Below are 23,914 nucleotides of genomic sequence, written 5' to 3'. Positions count from 1 at the left end.
GAAAATAATTTTAATAATTAAAGTTTCTATCATAAAAAGAAATAATACATTTTAAGAAAATTAACACTACAAACCAACAACAATACTAGCTAACGAGCCATATCTTAAATTAGTTCAAGGGGCTTATATAGACTTGATCAACATTTAACGATATCAAACTAGAGTAAAACAGTCACTTTAAGAGATTATTTAAACGCATGACAGAAATAAAAGCAAATAATGGAAATCAAAAGTCAGAAGAATGCAAATTTGCATAGCACAAGGATAACAGATCATTGCTGCCACCAATATATTAAAAACTGAACTCTAACAAACTCTATTAACTTATAAATGTCGAGAGAATCATGGTGATAATTTGATAAATAAACATGATTAGTCTCCCTAATGTTCTTAAGTTTATCTTGTAAAACCAAACTGTCAACAATCAAGAACAAAGAAAAGCCCACAAAAGCTTACAAAAACTGGTAATTCCCAAAACTAAAACCAGCAATACCACTTTTTAGGCCCTAGAAGTCGAATGCAACTTGCCAAATTGTAAATGTCAACAAAGAGTAGTATAATGAATACCCTTTGAGTTCAATCATTAAGTATCCCAACTCTTGTGGAAGAAGGTTTGCTTAACATCTCTAATCCGCCTTCTTGTTCTTCAAGGGTCCTCTTGGAATCTTACTAATGTACTTCTCATTCACCACACCATAATGCTTCTTGGCCTCGGCAATAGCCTTCTCTGCAAAGGCATCGACCTTGTCCTCATACTTCTCATACAGAACAGGGACGGTGTGCAACAATATGAAGTCTGTGACAGTATACAGAGAGATGTTTCAATATCAATTTTACTCGTAAGAGCTGTAATAACATATTGGCAACAAATGTTCTTATGTAATGTAACAACAAAGTATTTTAAAGACATTCATTGTAGAAGAGATGCTTGTTAAAAGAGTTGCATTAACATCACATGTTAACATCACTTCAGTACGCCAAACAGACTTGAAGATGCAAGAACATCACTTACTTATGTAAAAGAGGGTCAAGAAATCACAGCTCTTGCCTAAAATTGACAATACCCACAAACCAGCAATGACCTGCAAACAACAAAGCACAAATAGTATAATTATCAAGCAAGCAAAACTTATTGCCAAGAATTTCTTAATCTTTTCAATGAACAATAATAGTGATTCATACAGCAAGGAACTTCTTCAAATCTTTTCCAGTAGCAACATCATGCAATAACGCAAGTCCTCTGTTCACTTCAAAACTCAAAGCACCAACAATCTCTCTGATTGGCTTCTCTGGCAAACTAACCTCAGGAATATGCGGAGGAGACCTACAAATTCCAAGCATTAATCGGTATCATTGATGATCATTCAACACTTTGTAAAAATATTTTAAAATGAGCCATTGATGATTACTTGTTAATGAAGGTGGTAGCATTTGCCCATAAGAACAAGACTGCAAGTGAGAAAATCATAATGTGGCAAACAAGAGTAAGTAGATGATACTCCAACAACTCAAACAAAATCCAGATCGCAGTTGCCGTTCCTAGTACACTTGCTGAGATCTTCTTGTTCCTCCATAAAAATACATCAGCAGCTGCATCACAAATTCATATCCAATCAATTAATATGCTAGATTGATTACAGGTTTTCATCACCAAATCATACTAATTCTCTTCCAACTGAAGAAACAGCAGAACTTCATCGCAAATTCATATTTATTTCAAACTACGAATCCACAATGAATAATAGATTATTATCAAAATGAAAAATAATTATGGATTTTATCAAAGCGAAATCCATCTACTAACACATACGTCTACTGTAAAGCAAATTCTCTATCTTCACTCAAATTATTCATCTGATTAAAATTAAATAATTTCACAAAATCAATGGATCGATGTATATGCTGACTAATCAAGAAGTAACAAACTTCGGAAAAGTAGAATAACTTAAACGAGAAGTAAAGCAGCAAAAAAAGGTAAATCGACGCATAAAAGAGCGCAAAATCAGAAGACAGACTCATCAAACCAAATTAAATACAAATTAAAGAGAGAACAAATAAGTACACACGTTTTCCACCACCGAGAACTTGATGAACAGGTTTCTCACGGCCAAAGAGCCGGTAGATCTTAGCTTGAACAGAAGCAGCAGCTGCAGAAGCAGACGATTTCGATTTAGGTTTCTCAGATTCAGAATCTGATGAAGAAGAAGATGATGAAGAATCTTCATGCTTCTCCTTCACTTCCTCCTTTTCCTTTTCTGTCTCTTTCTCTTGATCGTTACTGTCATGGAAGTGAAGTTTTTCAGCAATCTTATCCATCAACGATGGCTCTCCTTCAGTATGCGGAGGCAAATTCTCACCATTTTCCGCCATTAAAGCTTGAAAAAGAAGATTTGAGATTTCAAAGGAGAAAAAGAGTGAGTTTTCTGGAAGAAATGAGGGTTTTAGTTATAGAGAGAGAAAAAAATAAGCGGGGGTTTATAAAAGCCTGAAATTACGAGAAGGATGAATATTAACCGTTGGATGAGAAAATTAGAGTAAAATCTTGTGGGTGGAGTTGTGGAAAAAATTATTCAAATTTCAAAAAGAAAAGAAAAAAGGAAAAAGGAGATTCAAGATTGACAGAGGAAGAATACTTTATTGGTTTCTTCAGAATGAGAAAAGTTGATTGACGGTGTTAAATGACGATGGTATTCCAAGAAATAGAAATACTCTATATATTACTCATTGCGGTTCCTCCGTTACGCAATACTCGCTACCTATTCATTTTCAATTTTATTACGGTAATTCTAATTTATGCATAAAAAATAATATGATAATATATTTTATTTTTCTTAAAATCTAGTTTCTTTGATGGAATTTTTATAATTTTTATTTTTGTCAAAATAAAGATATTTAATATTAAAGTATACATTAGATTATGTGCAAAGAGAAATGTAGCAAGTATACTTCCTCTGTTCCAAAATACTTGCACCAAATATATTTTTGTGCAGTCTAATGTATTTATCGGGTCATTTATATATAGATTTATACATAACTAAAAATTATAATTTGATATTATCAAAATATGCGACGAGACGAATAAAACAAGATCCTAAATGACTATGTTTTTTTTTCGTAATATAGTCGAAATATGTAATTTGCCATAGAATAATAAATAGTGGAAAAGTTGATTTGGTGCAAGTAATATGGAACGGAGAAAGTATTAGATAACGGAGGAAGTAGTAAATTTTAGCGTCTATTGATTTATCTCTTTTTTGTGTTTACTGTCGTAAATTGAATTGTTGTGACGAAGAATATCATTTTAATATCAAACTTGAATACAATCGTACGGAGAAGTATTTGATAGTTGGCTAAAACTATTAGTCGAAGTTATAATTGATTAACTAATCCTAACTAAAAGTATTAACTCATTTTCTATAAGTTAAATAATTTGTTAATTTCTAGTCATAGGTAGATAGATCTAAAAGGTGCAAATTTCACTTTTATAATTAAACTGTAACTTCTAAAAATTTTATCCTTAATATAACTATTATCTAGTCTAATAATTCACCATGAGCTATCACCTCAAATTCTCACATTGCCATTAACTAAAGTTGATTACATTAAAATTGTGTCAAAAATTTTAAAATTCAATGAAATATAGCAATTCATACTAAAGCCAAAAGTGACTTAAAAGTTTTAAGCCGATCATTTTCTTTACTATTAAATAATAAAAAACAAACAAGAAATATTTCCTTTGTTATATTCACCTTGCAACAATTTGAAATTATTAATATGATAAATATACATATACAATTAGATAATTTAAACAAATTGACCTACTTATACTTTTTTTTTACATATAAACCACAATATTATATAACATAAATTTCGAATTGAGTATATATAATTAATTAATTAATGAATGGTGGACGGCAGGCAATAAGATGGGCAGGTTGGGATATTTTTTTCAATTGGGCTGGAGTATTTTAATGGTTTAGGTCTACGTCATCATTCATTAGGACCACGACTTGAGAATCCTTGGTTCTCAAAATTCTCCACTCCCCCTCTCCGGAATCATAAGAGACAACCGAAATTTTAAAGAAAAAATAAATATTGATAATAAATAAAGAGTAAGATTAAATTATGTGAATGAAATTAAAAAAGAGTTAAGTTATATATGAATTAGATTAAAAGAAAGTGATGAACCATTATCTAAAAATAGATATAATACAAATTAAGTCGGACGGACAAAAATAACAATTAATGCAAAATGAGCATATATAAGGAATCTGGACTTAAATTTGTGGTTGAAAGTGACAAAATAGAGATATACATATTCTACTCTCTTTTATAATGTATGAAGTACTTTTGTGAAATGAAGTTGCCATTAGGTTACAATGTACGAAGTTATAAACAATATGTGAGTTTATTTTAGTCGTTGATTCTGAACCATACTTCGAAGGAGGAATTATTGGTGGCTTGCTCTTCTCTGTGAGTTGTGTGGTTTGTGAGAAATAAACACTGTTTTGAGAACTCTATTGTGGACCCCTTTCAAACTGCTACGGCAATGAGCCTATGATCAAGGGTGTGCAAGATTATAGATTGTATGCAACGAAAGTTTATGTTAGCAAAGCTCCCGGTATTCCTTCTAGTCCAAAGTGGATTCTTCCTATAGATGGTTGGGTGAAGACTAACTCTGATACCATGGTCAAAAAGGGTGTGAGACGGGGGTTGGGTGTTGTGCTACGAAACAATGAGGGTAGAGTCATTGCTACTGGTACCCGTAAGGTAGACGGCTGTTGGAACGTGGAGACTTGTGAAGCTGCCGCTGCTCTCTTCGGACTCCAAATTGCTCTTCAATTGGGTGTTTGTTATGCTCATTTAGAAGGAGATGCCATGAATGTTATCCAAGCTATTTGCTGACTCAAAGATGGGAATTACCCCAATCTTCCTATTCTATGATGCTATTTCTATCATCAAATGTCAATTTCTAGATTTCTTATGTACTATGCTTATTGAATCGGAAACTCCCCTGCTCATGATGTTGCTAAATGGACATGATCTAGTTTAATTGACATGTGATCATAAAAAAAAAAAAAAACTCTCATTTATAAAATAAATTGCAAATTTGCTATATTGTTTAGTTAAATATTTTTATTTTATTAAATAATCACCCTTATTTCTACAAATATCATGTTGCTATAAATTTGTTTAGCGTGATGTTAAATTACTATTAAAAAATGTCAATAAGAAGCGGACTTGAGAGTTTAAACATGAAGCTCCAGAGACTATTTGAATAAAAAGAAAGTACAAATAAATTTCAATAAAATAAATTTGAAAAAATAAAATCAAATATATTATTTATCATTCTAATCTAACAACTAAGTTAGTGCATATTAAAATAGTGTGGATTAGTTCTACACAAGGCTTATAGAATTCTTAATACTCAAGTACACAAAAATTGATCTCAAGTCCAAATATCAAATATGATAATTTACTATACACATATTTAGAATTCAATAAATACATACATAAATTGAATAATACTCATAATGAAATTTGATTATTATTTAATAAAACTGAAAATTATACACATATTGGAATGTGTGTTTAAGAAAATTATTCCTTCCTATTTTCTTTACTTGTCCCATTTGATTTTGGCACATTTGCCAATGTATATTTTGAATTTTTAATATCTCTAATTTTGCTTGAGTGAAAATTATAAAAAATTGGTATTAATAAAATTTACAATAAGACGAATTAAACAAAATCCCACATGATTATGTTGTAACTTATAGATTAAGAACAAATCGTATAATAAAAATGATTGATGAATAGTATTGAAAAATTAAATTGGACAAGTAAAGCGAATAACTTTTAATATTTAAGTGTCTTAGTTTATGATATAACTTCTATAAATCAATATCAATATGAAAAAGTGCATGGTATAAGAACTTATTTGGTTGAAGTAAATTGCAATTGAAAATTCTAATTTCTTTAAGGATATTTCCTTTGTTAGATTTTTAGGAAATGTTTTTTACTTGTATGATTGAACGCTGAAATTTAATTTGCAATTGATGAAATAGAAATTTGGAGTTATCAATATCTCTTGCTAATTAAATTCCTAGCTAGCTATACGTTGCCAAAATTTCCACTTCCAATTGATGAAATACTTCCACCATTCTGAAATAATCGCTACATAAGAATTATTAGTACTATTCATCTTTTAAGCTTATTTTATATATTGCGGCTAATGTGTTAAAAAAAGTATAGTTAAGTGAGGTCATATTTGAATCGTCTAATTAAATACTTTGATAATATCAAACTTTTATAAGGTCTAGTTAAGCATAGCTTAAGATATAAATGATCAAGGTTACTCATTGTATCGCGTAAAAAGTAAAATGTAGCAAGTGTAATGAAACGGAGGAAGTATATTAATGTGAAAAAAAATCGCAGGTTAGAATCTCATTCGCCAATCACCCCTAATTAAAAGTGACTCTCACTTATGGTACATATAAATATCTTAATTCTTAATGCTTCGATCATAAGCTTAAAAGTTTTTGAATTGAGTTGGTTTATTAATATTTGAACCGAGTTTTACATGGACAAAATTAGAAGACTTTCTTAGGCCGGCTAAAGCTTACCGAAAGTGCTTGGTGTTTGTACTTTGTAGGGCATCTCAACTTGTTGATCAGATTTATTATAAGTGTTATTTAACAAAACAACAATGAGAAATCTTAAAAGAGAAGGTATCATATACTACTATGCAATTTCATGTCCCTAATTGATAGAAATAATTGGTTATACTTTATTAGATTGATATTATTTTTGTTTGTTTTATTAGGCAACTACATTGATGATTAATTGCTTGGTAAATATTAGGATTTTCAATCTAATAAAATTATTTTGAGGTAAAATTTGTAACATACTAACATCCAGCGCTACGTCCTATATAAATTATGACTTTTTAAAATTGATAAAAATTAAAATTATACTCCCGTATATACAATGTGTTTTGTCATATGTGGAAATTTATAGTCATATTAAATACTTTTATGTTATATGATTTAACAAATAATTTATTTTGGAATTTATAAAAAATATAACAACTAATAAATTATTTAATTTATACACACCTTTTAACTCGTTTAACACATATGAACAATATAAATAAATGTTAGTTGTTTGGATTTGATCGTTGATTTAATCTATTTTGAGTTATCAATTATTAGTTAACAGGATTTGCTAATCATATTTGATGATAACATATTGGGGTTGATTGACAAAATAATTGTTGATTGTTAATTGTTACTTTTTAATCTTGTTTGATTAGCTGAAAGGGTTAATATAATTATTTTTATTGTATTTAATCAACTAGATGAATAAGTCTTATTATAGAGATGTCTAATAAAATTAGGCATTGATTATAGACCATTTCTTAGAGAGAATATCAACAAACAGTCAAACAAGCTAATGAAAAAAGCGAACATCTACATTTTGGGTTTTTGAAAATTATTGCCTAGTTAAACTAGCTAGAATGACTGATTTTCTTGTTGTTATGGAGAAAAAAAATGTTTGGTTATAAAATGCTTTTGAAATTATTTTGTTTTAGCGCTTATATGTAGAATTTATTATTAACAAAAGCTTATTTATATTCTTTCTTTCTTGATAAGTTGGAAAATGGGCTTTAACTTTGAGTTTTAAGGGAATTGGGCATTTACATATAAAATGGGCTAGAGAATGTGGGCCAAGTTTCAGTAGTTATTTAATGTATTTCGACCAAGGCTGGTTCTAAGCATAGTCGGGTAACCGACCGCCTAGGACCCCAAAATAAGAGGCATCAAATATTAAATGGTGCTATTCAATTTCGTTTTTAGCAACACTTTTGAAGTGTTTTATTTGTAAATCTTTTTAATATTTAAAGTAATTTTAGAATATAATATTATAATATATTTCGACTTAAATTATTTTTCTTGAGGTGGAAAGAATTTTATCTTTTGATATAATAAACAACCCCATTTTAAAAGACATCATAAAAATAAATAGGGCCTCCAGAATTTTTACTTTCGCCCCTAATTCCGACAAGTGTGCGTCCATGAAATCATGCTTCTAAATTGTAATAATGAATTGTCGAATAATTATAAGAAATGGTTGACTTCTTTTCAAGTTGACTCCATAAACTCCTTAAGTCAACCTTAAAATCTCTCACTTAATCATTAACAACCATTTGACGTGTTTAAAATTTACTATTTTAGGATCTAAGAGATTGCAACATCAACATTTAAACCCAAGTATTAAGAAATTGATAAGAATTATGAACTATTAAATTGTATAGGTTTACATAAAAGTGAAAGAGAATAAGAAAATATATGACGATAATTAATAAGTATTGAAGAAAATAATGGGAAATATTGCAAATAAAAAACATGGACTAAAATGATAAGTATGTTAATCTCTTAGGTACAAGTAGTAAGAAATTGATATGGATATGGGTCATTAAATTGTATGAGTAAATTATAAATTAATGAGAGAAAATGAGAAAAAATTCATTGGTTAGGACAACTAAAGAATCATAATTCATATCTAATATTTTTCACTGAATTATGTTATTTTGTTTGATATATTACTTCGATTTATCTTTAGATTTGAATCATATTCAGATCAAGTTGTTAATTTTTTTTGATTATTTGCTTGAATGGTTCATCAGACCATGAAGTATGATAATAACTCTTGTATTAGATAGGATGAGAAAAAGTTCAAAGTGATTGTGTTAAACAACAAAAAAGTATTGGTGTTTTAATATTTAATGTATGAATTTTAATATTAAAATGGCGTGTTAAATAAAGAAATTTTTGAAGTATGAAAATGTTTTGGTTTGGTGAACAAGCATTACATAGTACATACTCGTTGGAGTCTATAAAAATACAAATTGTTGTATGAGGTAGTTTATTAGTAAGACGCGTCTCATATAAGAGTCAAATAGCTCAAGTAATACAGAATTTGTGAAAATGAGCTATTTTTTTTAAAGTATTTTTTCATCGAGAGACGATCTCTTATAAAAGTAGCTATTAGAAAAATTGAATAGTTACAAATATATTTCGTCCTATATGACTTACTATTGTCAAACAATCAAACTAAACAATACTCTTTTGATTGTCCCAAATGCTACATTAATTTTAAAAGCTCTTATATTTAAAGGGAAAATTTAATGTGCAACTTAAATGGCAATGAGAACTGTAATATATATATATATATATATATATATATATATATATATATATATATATATATATATATATATATATATATAAAATAATGTGCAGAGATGAAAGATATTGAGATTGGGGTTTCAACGTTGAGTTTCCAAGGAGAGATTTATAGGCTATAAACAAATATTGAGGAGCTCAAGCAGTTTTATCACGGAACTTACTCTAACTTCTACTTCTATATAATTAAGGTTTTTCGAAGTCAACTCTGTCGGAAAACATGTAAAATGTCTAAGTCTGAATATGTTAACTAAATTAATATTATTAGAAAATTGAGTTTTGTTTGAGGTGAAGTATAATATATATAGTATTTTTTAATAGGGTTTTGAAATTGAGTTTTAATTTGTGCTTTTTCAGCCAATTTATAGTTTAATAAAAATAAATAATATTATATCATTATTTCTGGATCTTCTTTGACTATAGGAGAAGCAAAGGTACGATCTACACTTATAAATATTAAATAATAGTCATACTTTAGATTATTACTTATATAGTAATATGACATATATATTAATATTATGACTTAAAATATTACTTTAAATTAGAAATTTCATTTAAAAAATTAGAAGAGAATATTTTTTTCATTGTAAGTTTGACTACTAATTTATTTTTGCATAAATTTTGGAAAAATTTTGTGATGCTCAAATTAATAAAAATCACATATAAATATTTAAATAGAGAAAATGAGATAAATGTGATAAACTGGTTGAATAGGAAAATAAGATACTTGTGATGAGATGAAGAAAATAGTATAATTATACTTATTTCAGTATTTGAAAACCAATCCAACAAAAAGCTTAACTTATATTTGAAGTGTTATACTACATTATATTGTTATGTAATCTATCAAGATTATTGTTAGAATATATATATAGTATTTGATTAATTTATTTTTGAGGATAGTATTTGATTGACTTTTTTTTTGGATTTAAGTCTAAATAAACATAGCTCAAAAAAATTGAAAAAATTATTTATCATAAACATCAATAATGCATAAAAATATGATCAAAATACTAAACTTAAGATACTAAAAACTCCTGTAAATATATATAATTCGAATGTCCCTTGTTTGTCTTCTTATATGTATTTATTCTTGGTAGGAGAAAACAAAGAATATAAAACTATTGAATATCACAATCGTGTATAGTTCCAAATAATAAACAAAACGAAAAGCCTAATAATTGTGTAGAAGAATCAGAATATCACAATTACACATGATTTGATTTGATTCTATTTCTTATAACTTGTATTCTTTTGCATGTGCCAAACAGTCACTGGAATAATTTACATACTACTTCTACCTCTTTGAATTGCATCAACCTCGTTGAATTGCATCAAAGAGGAATTTAAGTATTTTTAAGAAAGTGATAATAAATAAAGAGAGAATAAATTATGTGGATAAAATTAAAAGAGAATTAAAATATGTGGACGAGATTAAAATAAGTGATGGGTTATTGTCTAAAAATAAAAATGATGCAAATTAAGTGGGACAAACCAAAATAAAAAATAATGCAAATTCAATAGAACGGAGAAAGCATTTATCTTTTTGAGTTTGCTACTGAAAATATTCCCTTAAAATATATCTAATAGCGATCGCAGAAGAACATAGAGTGTATTTTACTCCTATTTCATACTCCATGCATGTTATTGTTGGAAGATGGAACTGGGAATTGGAAAGTGCGATTGGTTTTTCTGTTATGAAATAGATGTAGTGCTTCTCAAGCTATCATAGAAATATTTGGTAGAATGCATGGTATATAAAATTATTAAAAATTTTAAAATTTGATTTTTTGAATTTTTTTTGTGAAGTCATGAGATTGAAGAAATTACGAGGCGAAACATTAATTAAAAGTCCTAAATTACTAATAAATACACTATTAGAAATCCAAACTATTAAATATTAAAGCATTATTTTATAAATTTTTTAGATTTTTAAATGAGCCAAGAGTACAAACTCTTCTTAGTTTTTACCCATTGTAGAGTCCGGCTTATTAAATACTTCTGAATTGCGAACATAAACAAGCAAATTTAAGTCTATAGAAGGATGTTGTCCATTGTCAGATTGTCATACATGGAATGAGGAAGTGAGAACCACAAGACAAGATTAATTCCTCAAATGTAAAATGCTCTATAAATATGTAGTTAGTGCAATTGGGAAAGACAAACAAAATTAGGTGCTTTTATAGTGTACTATTACCAATCTTCTTGACCAATTGAAGGATATTAGTATTTAGTAGTAATAAGTAATAACTTTAGCATTTACTCTATTATTATTACATTATAAATTACACCTAACCTAATTTAATTCATGACCAAATGAAGACTAGTAGACCAATAAAATTTTAAACTTTACCTAGAAAATGAGAGGATAAAAAAGAATTAAGCAAAAAAAAATATATTTGACTTTTGAGTAGGCATACATTCCATTGCAATCATCTCAACAATGTACGGTATAAATCAACAATGTTGTGATTCTCACACACAAAATTCTCATGATGGGATAGTTATATGACCCAACTTGCACATCAAAGGCATGTATGTACAAAAGATAATTTGGTGCAAAGGGAACAATAGAGAAAGTAAGAAACAAATGACTTCTTTTTTCCACTCTTTTTCTTTTTTTTTTTTCCTTTCTCTTCTTTTTTTACCAATTCACTTTTTCCTTTATCTTTTTTGTTAGGAAAAAAAATAAGTTAACAAAGTATATATCTCACTTTAAACCAAAAACACAAGCAACAAAAATATAGTCCAAAATTTAAAAGTCCATAACATCATCTAATAAAAAAAGCTTTCTAATACATATATTGCTTAAACAATTTAGACTAATAATGAACAATTTAAATCACAATTTAAAGTCAACTAAAGTTCAAATCCAAGTCGTTTGAGTTATCTATAAAAATCTAAATTTGCAAATTTTTTTTTCTTTTTTTTATACAATACAAAGTGAACAATAATAAACAAAACCGTTTTTTACACTTTTAGCATATAGTAACACCTAAATGCTAAAAATGCAACCTTTATAAAAAGTTTATCACCTTAACCTTACAAATTCAAACTTCATAATAATTTTGTCTACAATTTTTCAATATTAATTCAAGTCAAATGGAGCAATTGACAGTTTTATGCAACAATTCAAAATCAAAATCTATCAAATTTCAATTTTTAATATGTAGAAATACACAATAAAAATGGTCATTAACTCTATAATAATAAAACCAAAAAATTTGCACTAGTTTTTGTAAACCATTATGTTTACATCACGCTTCTTCTTTGGATCAAATCGACCACATCAAAAAGTTATAAAACTAAAATTGAAAAATAAAGAAAACAAAGAAAATTGGCTCCTAAAAATAAAATGAAGTATAGTACAATTAAATCACTAAGCTGAAGAGACAATATTAGACCTACGACGATTATCAGGATACTGAGAAAGGGGGACGACTTCGGCTAACGGCGTAGAAATAGGCGTAGGTAACGGAGAATTCCTGCAAACAGGACAAGAACCGTTAAGTTTAAGCCAAGCATCAAGACAACACAAATGAAAATAATGTTTACAATCCGGCATCATTCTCAACATTTCTCCTTCTTTATAATCGCACAAACAAATCGAACACATTAAATCATCACTATTCGTTTTTTCTTCAACAATCTTCTTGTAAAACTGAAACTTCGGGTACGAATTTATCACCGCACGATCAAGTCCAACCACGCCGTTACTATAAGACCGATTATCATTATTATTTTGATTTTCAACGTCGTCTTCATCGTCTTCAGCAACAAAAATAATTCGCGGTACAATAATTCCGTTATCGGCGGCAGCGGATGACGGCGGCGGAGAAAGATCACGCCGGCGGCGGCGTGTAGCGCGACAACAAATGTAAGAAGAGAGAAGGAGAGCCGAGAAAAGGACGAGGAAGCCGAAAGCGATAGCTATGGCGTAGCCGAGACCGAGGTTTTGGAGAGAGAAAGTGAAGTGATAGGAGTGAGAGGGAGGAGGAGAGATGGTGGACATTGATGAGAGAGAAAGGAGATGGAGAGTTTTTTCATTGTTGTTTTAGAGAGAGAAGATGATGAAGTGGTGGGGTGGGAGTTTGGGGAGAGAAGAGAATTAAATTAGAAAGAAGAGAGAGAAAGGTGGGTAGAGAGGAGAAAGAGGAGAGTCCAGCTGCTGCATTAAATTGTTGGTCTGGGAATAGCGATGGCTATTTAATGGGGAGGTTGAAGAATTGAGTGACATATTTATATTACAGTATACTTATATAGAGAGAAAGGGGAAGAAAGGTAAAGGTACGAGTAACTAGGGTGAATCCGATTTTGTCTTGAATAAGTATTATATTTTTCGGATAATATCTTAAGTTTGATTTTCAAATAGTTATATTTTTTTCTTAGTATATCAGGATATTGGGATGGTTCAAAGATAATTAATACAAAGGCTATAGAATAAAGCAAAGGGAAGAACTCAGCAACAACAAAAATAAAAGGAACAGAGGATTCAGAATCCAAAAATCTAGCACAACAGAGTTTGATCTATACTGGCGATCAGCAGACCTTGCACACCCTCACCGGAGCAAACATAGATACCTTGGGAAGCAAGGAAGGTAATAATGGAATCTTTGCACTTGGACCTTCCTATCATGGTCCAAGAGACCTTCTTTCAAACATTAGAAGACCTCAAGAAGCAGAGCTGAAGGTCACCCACTCAACAGCAACTGCACAACAGTGTTGGGTTGAAACTGCTGACCAGCAGACCTTGATGACCTGTGCTAGAGCAAGCCTAGACTCCTTAGAGGATTCAAAGGGTTGAAAGGGAATCTTTACACTTGGATCTACCTACCAGGAGTCAAGGATACTATTACCAGCCATTGGAAGATCCCTAGACAAGTGGATGAAGGTCACCCAGTCAGCAGAGGGTTCAAAACAGTGCAGAGCAGAACTTATGGCATCTGCTGACCAGCTGACTTTGTGAGTCATGGCCAGATCGTATATTCTAACCTATGGGACCACCAAGGGTAGAAATGGAATCTCTACACTAAGAGCTTGCTGCTAGGACTCTTAGTGACCATCATCTACATTTGGAAGAGCACAAGAAGATGGGTGAAAGGTCGCCTGGTTAACAGCTTTCTGTCAGAACAAAAGTGTACTTAACTTAGCTTGTTTTTCATTCTTTTAATGTGCACATGTTTGGCACATGTCTTTTAATGACCATTATAATTAGTTATTGAGTCATTAGTAGTCTCATTGTATTTCCCCCGTCCCTCACGTTTATATATAGATGGCCTTAGCCTTGTAAACATTCAACTTTGAGATTTCAGAAATTATATTCATTGGATTTTATTCCTTTAATTTGTTTTTCCTTGAGTGTGTATGAACATTCAACGATCTTGAGTAGTGCAAGATTATCACCTTTTGCAACTGAGAGTAGTCCTTAGTTGTAATTAGGGAATTGTTCGCCTTGGAGGATCAAAACTCCTAGTCTTTCAATTCAAGATTGCTCAGTTACATTGTCCTGTTTGTGTGAAAAGATTAACTCTTTGATTGTGTTTGGGAATTGTTTGGTTGTTGCCTTGCGTGGATTTGAATGCTGGTTTACATCTTCACATTACATTGAAGATTTCCACCCCAAATTCAGTCCACCATATATTTTCAATTAAACAAAAAAATTAATCTTCTGTATTTTTTGAGTGAATTGGATATAAAATGATGAATTATGTACACATATATTTTGGTCTGAATTGACATTAAAAATATAAAGCTTTTCTTGTGAGGGACCATCTCTCTCAAAAATTTGTGAAAAATAAATAATTTTTTCTTTGTTTCAATTAAAGGTGTCAATTATGACTGCACGTGGTCTAGTTTGACACAAATATCTAACCAAACAATAAGTTTGGTTTTGTAAAATATACAAATTATATCAACTGTTTTAACCATGAAAGTAAATCAGACCAAATTATCTTAGCATAAATTCTAATGAGAGACGGTCTCTTTGAAAAACCATCTCTAATTAGGCCAACCTATTATATATTTTTTAAAATATTGTAAGTAGACTTTAAGAACGATGTAAGCAGACATTTAAGATATTAAAAATAGGCATTAAGAATACAGTAAATAAGCATTAAAAATAATATAAGTAGACATTAAAATTATGTAAATAGACATTAATTTTTTAATGGGCTAGGCTTAAGATACATATCTCAAGAGACTAATTGCTCACATGCCTATGAGAATGCATACGAAGAAAAAGGAATTTGACTAGCTAGTAAAACATGAGTTATGACTAGTAAAACATATGGTTAGGAGAAAAGTTGATAATGATGTTTTTATAATTATATGGTAGATTGAGGAAAGAGGAGGATATATAAAATTAAATTTATGACTTTTTCCGAAATGTGATAGTTTGTTTTATGATTTATTGAGTTGTGATTGATAGAATTCTCCAACTTCCGTTCTTGGGGTGAACGTATAGTCCTTCACCATTTTCCCATTCTCACAAGGCTAATTCTCAAAATAAAACCAACACATTTGCACATTGCAAGTTATTGAGTAATGTGGAGTTAAAATTTAGTCAATCCTCACTTGATATAGAATGTATAGGTACCTAACGGCCAACCGTTAGCACAACTTTTGATTTACATCTTAAATACTCCTATTTGTAATTAGGGATGGTCATGGGCGGTTTTGGAGTGGGTCTCATTAGATCCGTACTCGGATCTGGACCCTTTTTTTTTATAGATCTAGACCAGGATCCGGATCCTAAGAGTTCAAAATTTTCAGACCCAGGCCCAGACCCTTCAGATCTGACGGGTATAAGGTCCTTGATGGGTCCTTAATGGGTCTTAAACAAAGTCTCTTTGATCGTCAAAATTAAACCTTTTGCGAGTTTTTTTGTATTTTTGTAAAAAAATTTATTATCGTATTACAAACACTTGTTCAAGTCCATGAAATTCAAATACAGGATTATCACTAAAAAGTAAAAAAAAATATTTAATTGTATAAGGTTCGAGTCTAAGTCTGAGGGACGGGTCTAGGGTCTGCACCTTGAGACCCGGACCCGAACCTGGACCCGTCAAATATTTTCTGAATCCAGATCCGACCCGGATCCGATGGGTCTCAAAAAAAAGACCCAGACCCTAAATAAAGGGCGGGTCCAACAAGATCCTGGACCCATAACCATCCCTATTTGTAATTTGGAATCCTATTTGTAAGTTTGATTCATAAGGGTTATTTAAGAAATAATTAATAGTTGATACCTAATTAAAATGATTGATTTGTCCAACGAATTTTATCAAATGATTTCCAATACAGAAAGTAGCCAAGTGGGAGTAGTTTTTCATAAATTAATCAATTCATAACAAATGATTTTAACTAACAATTTATCAAACAATAGCATCAGATGATTTGCCTACTTAACCATCTAGTTGTATCTAAATAAACCAAAAAGTGTAACACCCCTATAATAGGTCAAATTTTTGAAAACATCTTTAATGAAAAACATGAGCTAAAACCTACTCATGAGAGTGTTACCGCCACATTTATTTCTAAGAAAATAAATATAAGACTTAATGACTAAGAAATAACTTAATAATTTTAAATCCAACAAAGGGTCTTACAATATAAGAAAACACTTAAACGCAATCTATGTCTATATATAAATTAAACAATTGAAAGTAAATTGCTGAGATATGACTCTAATAAAAACTATGTTTCTAGGTGATTCTCATTCCACGATTCCCACGTGATCAATAACCTGCAACATAAGAATACAAGAAAAACAAGAGAAAAACTACCAAAATCAAGAAATTGAGTAATTCCAACTCCATCCCGTAAAAGAATTTAGTTTGAAAAAAATTTAAGAAATATAAAATATAATTGAGTTGAAAATAATTTTAGAAAATAATATAAAGCTGAGTTAAAAATCAATTTATGAAAACAATATAAATAATATCACATAAGCCAATTAATTTATTTGATATTTAATAATGACAACGTATATATCCAATTATTAATTTGAGGGAACGAGAATGTCAGTAGGCCAAGACTTTATTGCTATACCTACTTCATCAAGAGGGCGTCACCCCAAATAATTCATCAATACTAGCAGAGTAATCTCAGGTAACCCTAGTGCGCACACCCCTCCTACTTAGATCACAATAAATAGAAGGATGACCAAACATCATATCAAGTAGCAGAAATAATAACCTGTCGGCAGCTATACTAACCAAACAGGGCAACTAGTTCATCACTCTTATACTTGGATCGCAACAAATATAAGAGCTTCATTTCTCTCGTGTTACACTTTCATCATCATCCTACCCAGTGTATCCCACTCATAGAAGAACTATGGACATGGTCTGGGGAAGGAACGACGGAGGCAACTCATATCCATAAAGGAGAGCGCGGCCAAAGGAGTCCCCCGGCTCGAGAAAGATAAGGAGAAAACAAAAACTTATAATAAAAAAACGAGAGAAGCAAGACGGGAAGAACACCAAAAGATAATCTAAGAGGACATCAGTAGTCTAAAACATGGATATGACTTCTCTAACTACTCCTATCTCTAGTCAAGTCCTCAGACAGGTTTAACTCATATAAGTCAACTTTTATTTGCTCATCCCAAGTTCTCCTGGGTCTTCCTAGATTCCTCCTATTCTTTACTATAATGCTTTCTACCCTCCTCACAGGGGCGGCGAAAGTCTTTCTCTGCATATGTACAAACCACTTCAATTTATTTTCGCGCATTTTTCCAGAAATAGTGGCTACCCCTAGTTTGTCCCTAAACTCTTGGTTTCTAATTCGATCCATCAATGTGTGTCCACACATCCACCTTAGCATGCGCATTTCTTTAACTTTCATCTTATGTTCAAAAATCTTCTTTACAGGCCAACATTCGCTCCCATAAAGTAGAGCAGGTCAGATTGTCGTCCGGTAGAATTTTTCCTTTTAACTTGCTTGGGAATTTCCTATCACATAGCACCGCGGTGGCTGCTCGCCACTTGAGCCAATCCGTTTGTATACGATGATTTACATCTCTGTTAATCTCCCCATCCCTTTGAATGATCGATCCCAAATACTTATACTTGGTCGTACTTTTAACAACTACTTCATTAATGGACACCTATGGTTCTCCTACTGGTGATGTCCCACTAAAGTCACAGCGTAAATACTCGGTCTTCGTACGACTAATGCGCAACCCTTTACCTTCTAAAGCTTCCCTCCACTCATCCAATTGATAACTAACCTCCTCTCTAGTTTCTGCTACCAGCACTATGTCGTCAGCGAATAGCATGCACCACGGTACCATCTCCCAAATAGATTTAGAAATCTCTTCCATAATGATAGTAAAAATGAAAGGGCTTAGAGCCGATCCCTGATGTAGTCCAACTTTAACCGGAAAAAGCTCTGTTATCCCCACCGGTGTTTGAATGTTAGTCGAAACTCTGACATACATATCCCGTATAGCCTGAATGTACACTGAAGAAATACCTCTCTCTTTGAGGCTTTCCTAGATGACACGTTGTGGTATGCTATCATACGCTTTTTCCAAGTCAATGAACACCATATGCAGATCCTTCTTTCGCTTCATATATTTCTCCATCAGTCTCCTCAAAACATGAATTGCCTCAATGATTGACCTTTCTGGCATAAAACCGAATTGATTCTCTATAATCACCGTTTCCTGTCTAATTATCCTCTCTCTCACTCTTTCCCACAATTTCATTGTGTGGCTTAAAAGTTTGATACCTCTATACTTCACGCATACTTGTGCATCGCTTTTGTTTTTAAACAGAGGTATTAGTGTGCTATTCCTTCATTCTTCTGGCATCTTATGTATCCTCAAAATAATATTTAAAGAGGTTTGTCAGCCAACAAATGCCCTCTTCTCCTAAACCCTTCCACACCTCAATCGGAATGTTATCTGGCCCGACTGCTTTTATTCTCCTAATCTTTTTTGAGAGCTTCTCTTACTTCTTCTGTGGTAATATCACTCGTTGACCCGTATTCCAGTGGTCTTTGGACGTCAGAAATTTGAATATCCGCCTCATTTGGCCCCCTAGATTCATTGAGTAGATTCAGTAATATCACTTGGGATGTTACATTTTATGTGATTTGATAGATTTTAATAATTAGTCGCGAACACACAAACATATAATCATACATACATTATTTATTTTATTTTAGGATCATAAATTTTTCCAAGAAAAATATTTTTCAAGAAAATCCAACTGAATTTCATTTAACAAATTACCATTTTAACGTCGATCGATGACAACAACAATTAATATCATAAATATTACTCTTTCTAATTCAACCGCATTTTAAAATCATTATTAAAATAATAATATAACTTTCATCAAAATAATATTATTATGAATTAAATATGTAACAAATAGTAGTAAATATAATTTGAAAATAAAATATAAAAAGGTATAATAGCATATAAAATCACACTTTCCATTTAAACACATCAATTATCATTTAACACATAATACTAACGGGATAGCCCTCCCTAATTTGAAGGACATTGAAAATTACCTTGTCAAGCGATCCTAGATAATAATCGTACACTCTTAATAATCCTCGTCTTCGAATCCGTTATGTACACAATAAAATAATATATCTCAAATTAATACCCCAATCAACCCAATCAAAATAAATAAATTAAAAAGACTCTCGTTTTTATATATATAATTTATTTAAAATCACAGTTTCAAAATATAACTAGAAATTTTAATAGTAGAAGAAATGGCTTTAAAAGAAAAGGACAAAGCTCAAATAATAATTAAAAGGATTTATAAAAAAAAAGGAAAAAGAAAATAAGATGCTGATCAGATAATTAGAAACTTAGAGATAGAAATTGGATTACACAGTACCCAAATCCACCAAAAGATAGGAGTGAATGAAAGAAGAAAGTGAAGGAGAAAGGAGTGGCTGCCGTCGCACGTCGGCGATATCTCCATGACCGTCGTGTCGCCGGAAAATTAAGGTTAGAAAAGAAAAAAAATAATTATATATATATATATATATATATATATATATATATATATATTTATATATATATATATTTATATATATATCACTTTCCAAATTAAAAGGTGGATGTTTTCAATTTGAAATTAGTAGCATAAATTTTTAGGTTTTGAATATAAAAACTCCTAACAAATTGATGAGATACGTACTTTTACTCTTAAAATTTTGCCTTTTTTTTGATTGAATTTAAGTAATTGAAAGATGAAGGAAGTAGATTGTAGGAGAAAAAGAGAGTATGAGTGATAGTATATAAATGAATTAGAGGTAATTGGTTTAATTTATAGTGGGTAAATAAGGTTAGTTATAAGGTTTAGAGGGTGGAGTAAGAAGTAATTTGATAAAGGGAAGGGAAGTAGTAATGGTGAATTAGTTTTGCAAAATCAATTTTTTTTAATTGTTTTATTTTATTTATTTATTTCTAATTTACCGGATATTAATAATATCCAACAAGTTATTTGGCCAATATCCCTTTGGTTTTTGTCTTGTATTATACTCTCATATCGTATAATTGAAAAGTTTTCTTAAAATGTGAAAATAAAAACTGTTTATAAATGAAAAACTCATTTTTTAGAATAGTTCATGAGTTGGATTCTCAAACTAAACCTTTCACTTTCCTCTACCTAGCACTTAAAACAAAAAGTTAACAAAGTTGGTCAATTTTCAATTAAAATGTTGAGGACATTTGTGTTATGTTGTGCATGTTTATCCTCGATCATGTTTTATTTTGGAATAAAAATATATAATAAGTAACAAAAGCTGTTTCGACCTGTTAATTTAATCTGAACCTAACTTGAAATAAATGAGTTGAGTTGAGACTTTTGACCTAAATAATTAAATGGGTCAATCTAATTTGTATTATTTATTAAATGAGTTAATTTAAAGTTAAAATTTTAAAATTGAAACAAATCTGTATAATCTATTTAATTACACGATTTTAATCTTAAATAAAAAGTATAACCATAAGTATAACTCATTTAATATTTATCTAATTTTATACTCCTATATCCTTTGAAATGACTAAATTTGACTAATAATTACTCAATAAATAAAATGGGAAAAATGGTTGTAGATAGATTACCATAAGTTTAATTACAATAGCTAAACCTACCAACCATATAGTTCACTAAAAAAGTTTAATACTCTTCCATCACGATTAGTTTGCATATTTAATTAAAGCTCACTCTAAAATAATATAAAATAAACGGAATAAAAGAATATTCGAATAAATATAAAATTGATAAAGTTAATTTGTAATAATTGTATTGACAAAGAGAAATTATAAGTTTCCTTACATGAAAAGGTATGGTGTTACTTTATAGTGATTAAAGTGGTGGGTGTTGAGAAGCATACCAATTACCAAGGTTTATTTACTTACTCGTCGTACTCCTTGCGTTAGTTACTCACATTGCACCCGACACTTTTGTACTATTGTTTAATAATCTGGTTGAGTTATTCTGATAAGAAATCGTCTTTCAGTGAAATAACTTAAAAAAAATATTTATATTTTTATAATGTGTATAAGATATACTATTTGACATATAAGTTGTGTCTTTTAGTAAGTTTGTTTCGTTTAATAATTTATGTTGTTTAGTTTATGTATTTGGAGGGGTAACATGGGTAATACGCTAACATGATTGGTTATAAAATTTTTTCATTGGACGTCGTTTTGTATTATGATTTTCGAATTTTTGGTTATTTTTTAGAAGTATTATGATATATTTTATATAAAAAATAATTAATTAGTTAAATTTGTTAGAACACGATGATCTTAAAGATTAATAATAATTAAAAAGTAAAAATCACTTTTAATGATTTTCTATTTTAGGTTTTTATGTTATAAAAAATTGAAAATAGAAAGAAAAATAAACGAGCACTAAATTTCTAGAAATGTAATTCTCATACCCACCCCGAATTGGAACTTTCAAGAAACTTTATATTACCTGATGTCAAACAAACATTTTAAAAAATACCTAGAAATGTAACAAGGAAATTAATTTGTAGGAAAATGAATTCACTATCAAAATGAATTAAAATTGAATGACTAGTTGATAATAGGACTACTTCTATGTTTGGAAGCTTTTGAAAATTTTGACATCCTAGCAATTTAAAAAAATTATATATTGCATGATAAATTTGTTGTGCCATGAATTTTTCATCACAATTAATTTCAAAAAAAAATGTATATGTTAGAATTGAGGAAACAAATTAAATCAGGAAAAACTTAGGAAACAAATCAAAGCAAGAATATTAGGTTATATTTTAGGGAAATAACTAATATTGCAATATTGTTAATTTAGACAACAAAGGGATTCCTTCTTGTATATATAATATTGACTGTAATGAATGAAAGAGGATAAAAAAAACATAGAAATTAAACCCAAACTTTGTTCTGTTCTTCCAATCATGGTATCAGAGCCAGAACTTTTCTGAGGAGAAACAGTTCAAAGCGGCTTCATCATCTACCAGTAACCTTACCTGATCAAAATGGAGACTGATTCCAAATCCGTAATCACGCCAGACCAACCAGTAACAATGGGGCAGTTGTTGCAACTGTTCTCACAGTTAAACACCAACAAACCACCCACTGAAACCATAACCAATACCCCCTCCTTTTCGATATCTAAGAAATTAAACCATCAAAACTACACAAAATGGTCCAGGTTGATGCACTTGGCCAATAGTGGTCGTGGTCGGCTCAATCACATCATCACTGAACCCCCATCACCAAGACCCAGAGTACCGCCAATGGGCCAGGCAAGATTCAATAGTCGTCTCCTGGATAACCGAAAGCATATATCCGAATTTGGTAAACCAATTCCTCGATTTTCCGATAGCAAAAACTCTATGGAAGGGGATAGAAACGTTATACAGTAGCGGTAGCAACAGATTGCAGATTTTCAATCTCACCGTCAAAACAAATAAAATCGAACAAGGCACAAAAACAATCGAAAAATACTACAGTAGACTCATAACACTTTGGAAGGAAATAGGCAGGAGGCAACCTAATCCCATGAAGGACCCTGAGGATATTATCAATTACAATAGATTGACTCAACAAAATCGATTGTATCAATTTTCGTCTGGAATCTATGAAACGTTTGATAAGGACATACGCGACATACTCCTCCAGAATCCACTACCCACGGTGGAGGAAGCATATGCAAGCATCCGGCGAGAGATAATGAGAAGAGGAGTCATGAGAAAAGAACCCTCATCGGAATTTGAATCATCGGGCACAGGGGGATTCTTTAACGTCAAGGGGATATCGAAAAAATCTTACCGGCATGATGATAAAAGCCACCTACGGTGTAGCCATTATGGAGGTACAAGACACACCAAAAATGAATGCTTTAAGTTAGTGGGATACCTAGATTGGTGGCCCGATGCAAAGAAGAGAGGAGCAAAGGTGAACGACAGACTTTCCGATCAACCAAGAACCGAACAAGCAGCAATGAGAATGAGGGTGGAAGAAAGAATCGATGAACACAAGGAAGGAGCGGCCATGAATAGCGCCGCAGGTAACAGGGGAACCTTAACCCAATCTCTCTACAGAGATCTAGGGTTTGGAAGAAGAGAAAATGGGGCGCATGAATCCTCACAGGGAAAAAGGAGTCCAGGTGCTCTCTTAAATAAGGGGGAGGGCT

At 30.8% G+C, this 23,914-nt stretch overlaps 2 protein-coding genes across 2 annotated transcripts; both read right to left on the bottom strand.

The window, feature by feature from the left end:
- Positions 1–248: 248 nt before the first annotated feature.
- On the bottom strand, positions 249–2,681 carry LOC130811372 (reticulon-like protein B4). The gene is made up of 5 exons (XM_057677650.1): positions 2,067–2,681; positions 1,410–1,590; positions 1,183–1,324; positions 1,013–1,082; positions 249–796 (listed from the first exon to the last, which is right to left on the bottom strand). Exons 1-5 carry the CDS (start codon positions 2,368–2,370, stop codon positions 627–629), a joined length of 867 nt encoding a protein of 288 aa, XP_057533633.1. The 5' UTR covers positions 2,371–2,681; the 3' UTR covers positions 249–626.
- A 9,777-nt stretch (positions 2,682–12,458) lies between these two features.
- Positions 12,459–13,475, bottom strand: LOC130811371 (RING-H2 finger protein ATL67-like). The gene has a single exon (XM_057677649.1). It carries the CDS (start codon positions 13,258–13,260, stop codon positions 12,628–12,630), a length of 633 nt encoding a protein of 210 aa, XP_057533632.1. The 5' UTR covers positions 13,261–13,475; the 3' UTR covers positions 12,459–12,627.
- Between the last annotated feature and the right edge of the window lie 10,439 nt (positions 13,476–23,914).

This window comes from Amaranthus tricolor, chromosome 4, assembly GCF_026212465.1.
Source record: "Amaranthus tricolor cultivar Red isolate AtriRed21 chromosome 4, ASM2621246v1, whole genome shotgun sequence".
NCBI classification, from domain to species: Eukaryota; Viridiplantae; Streptophyta; class Magnoliopsida; order Caryophyllales; family Amaranthaceae; genus Amaranthus; species Amaranthus tricolor.
The sequence above is the reverse complement of the archived record's forward strand: the minus strand, read 5'-3'. Positions and strand labels throughout refer to the sequence as shown.

Coding starts and splice junctions, on each gene's coding strand:
- LOC130811372 (XM_057677650.1), bottom strand. CDS start 2,370: ATGGCGGAAAATGGTGAGAATTTGCCTCCGCATACTGAAGGAGAGCCA. Junction 1,325..1,409: donor GCTACCACCTTCATTAACAA/GTAATCATCAAT, acceptor TGGAATTTGTAG/GTCTCCTCCGCATATTCCTG. Junction 797..1,012: donor CTTGACCCTCTTTTACATAA/GTAAGTGATGTT, acceptor ATACTGTCACAG/ACTTCATATTGTTGCACACC.
- LOC130811371 (XM_057677649.1), bottom strand. CDS start 13,260: ATGTCCACCATCTCTCCTCCTCCCTCTCACTCCTATCACTTCACTTTC.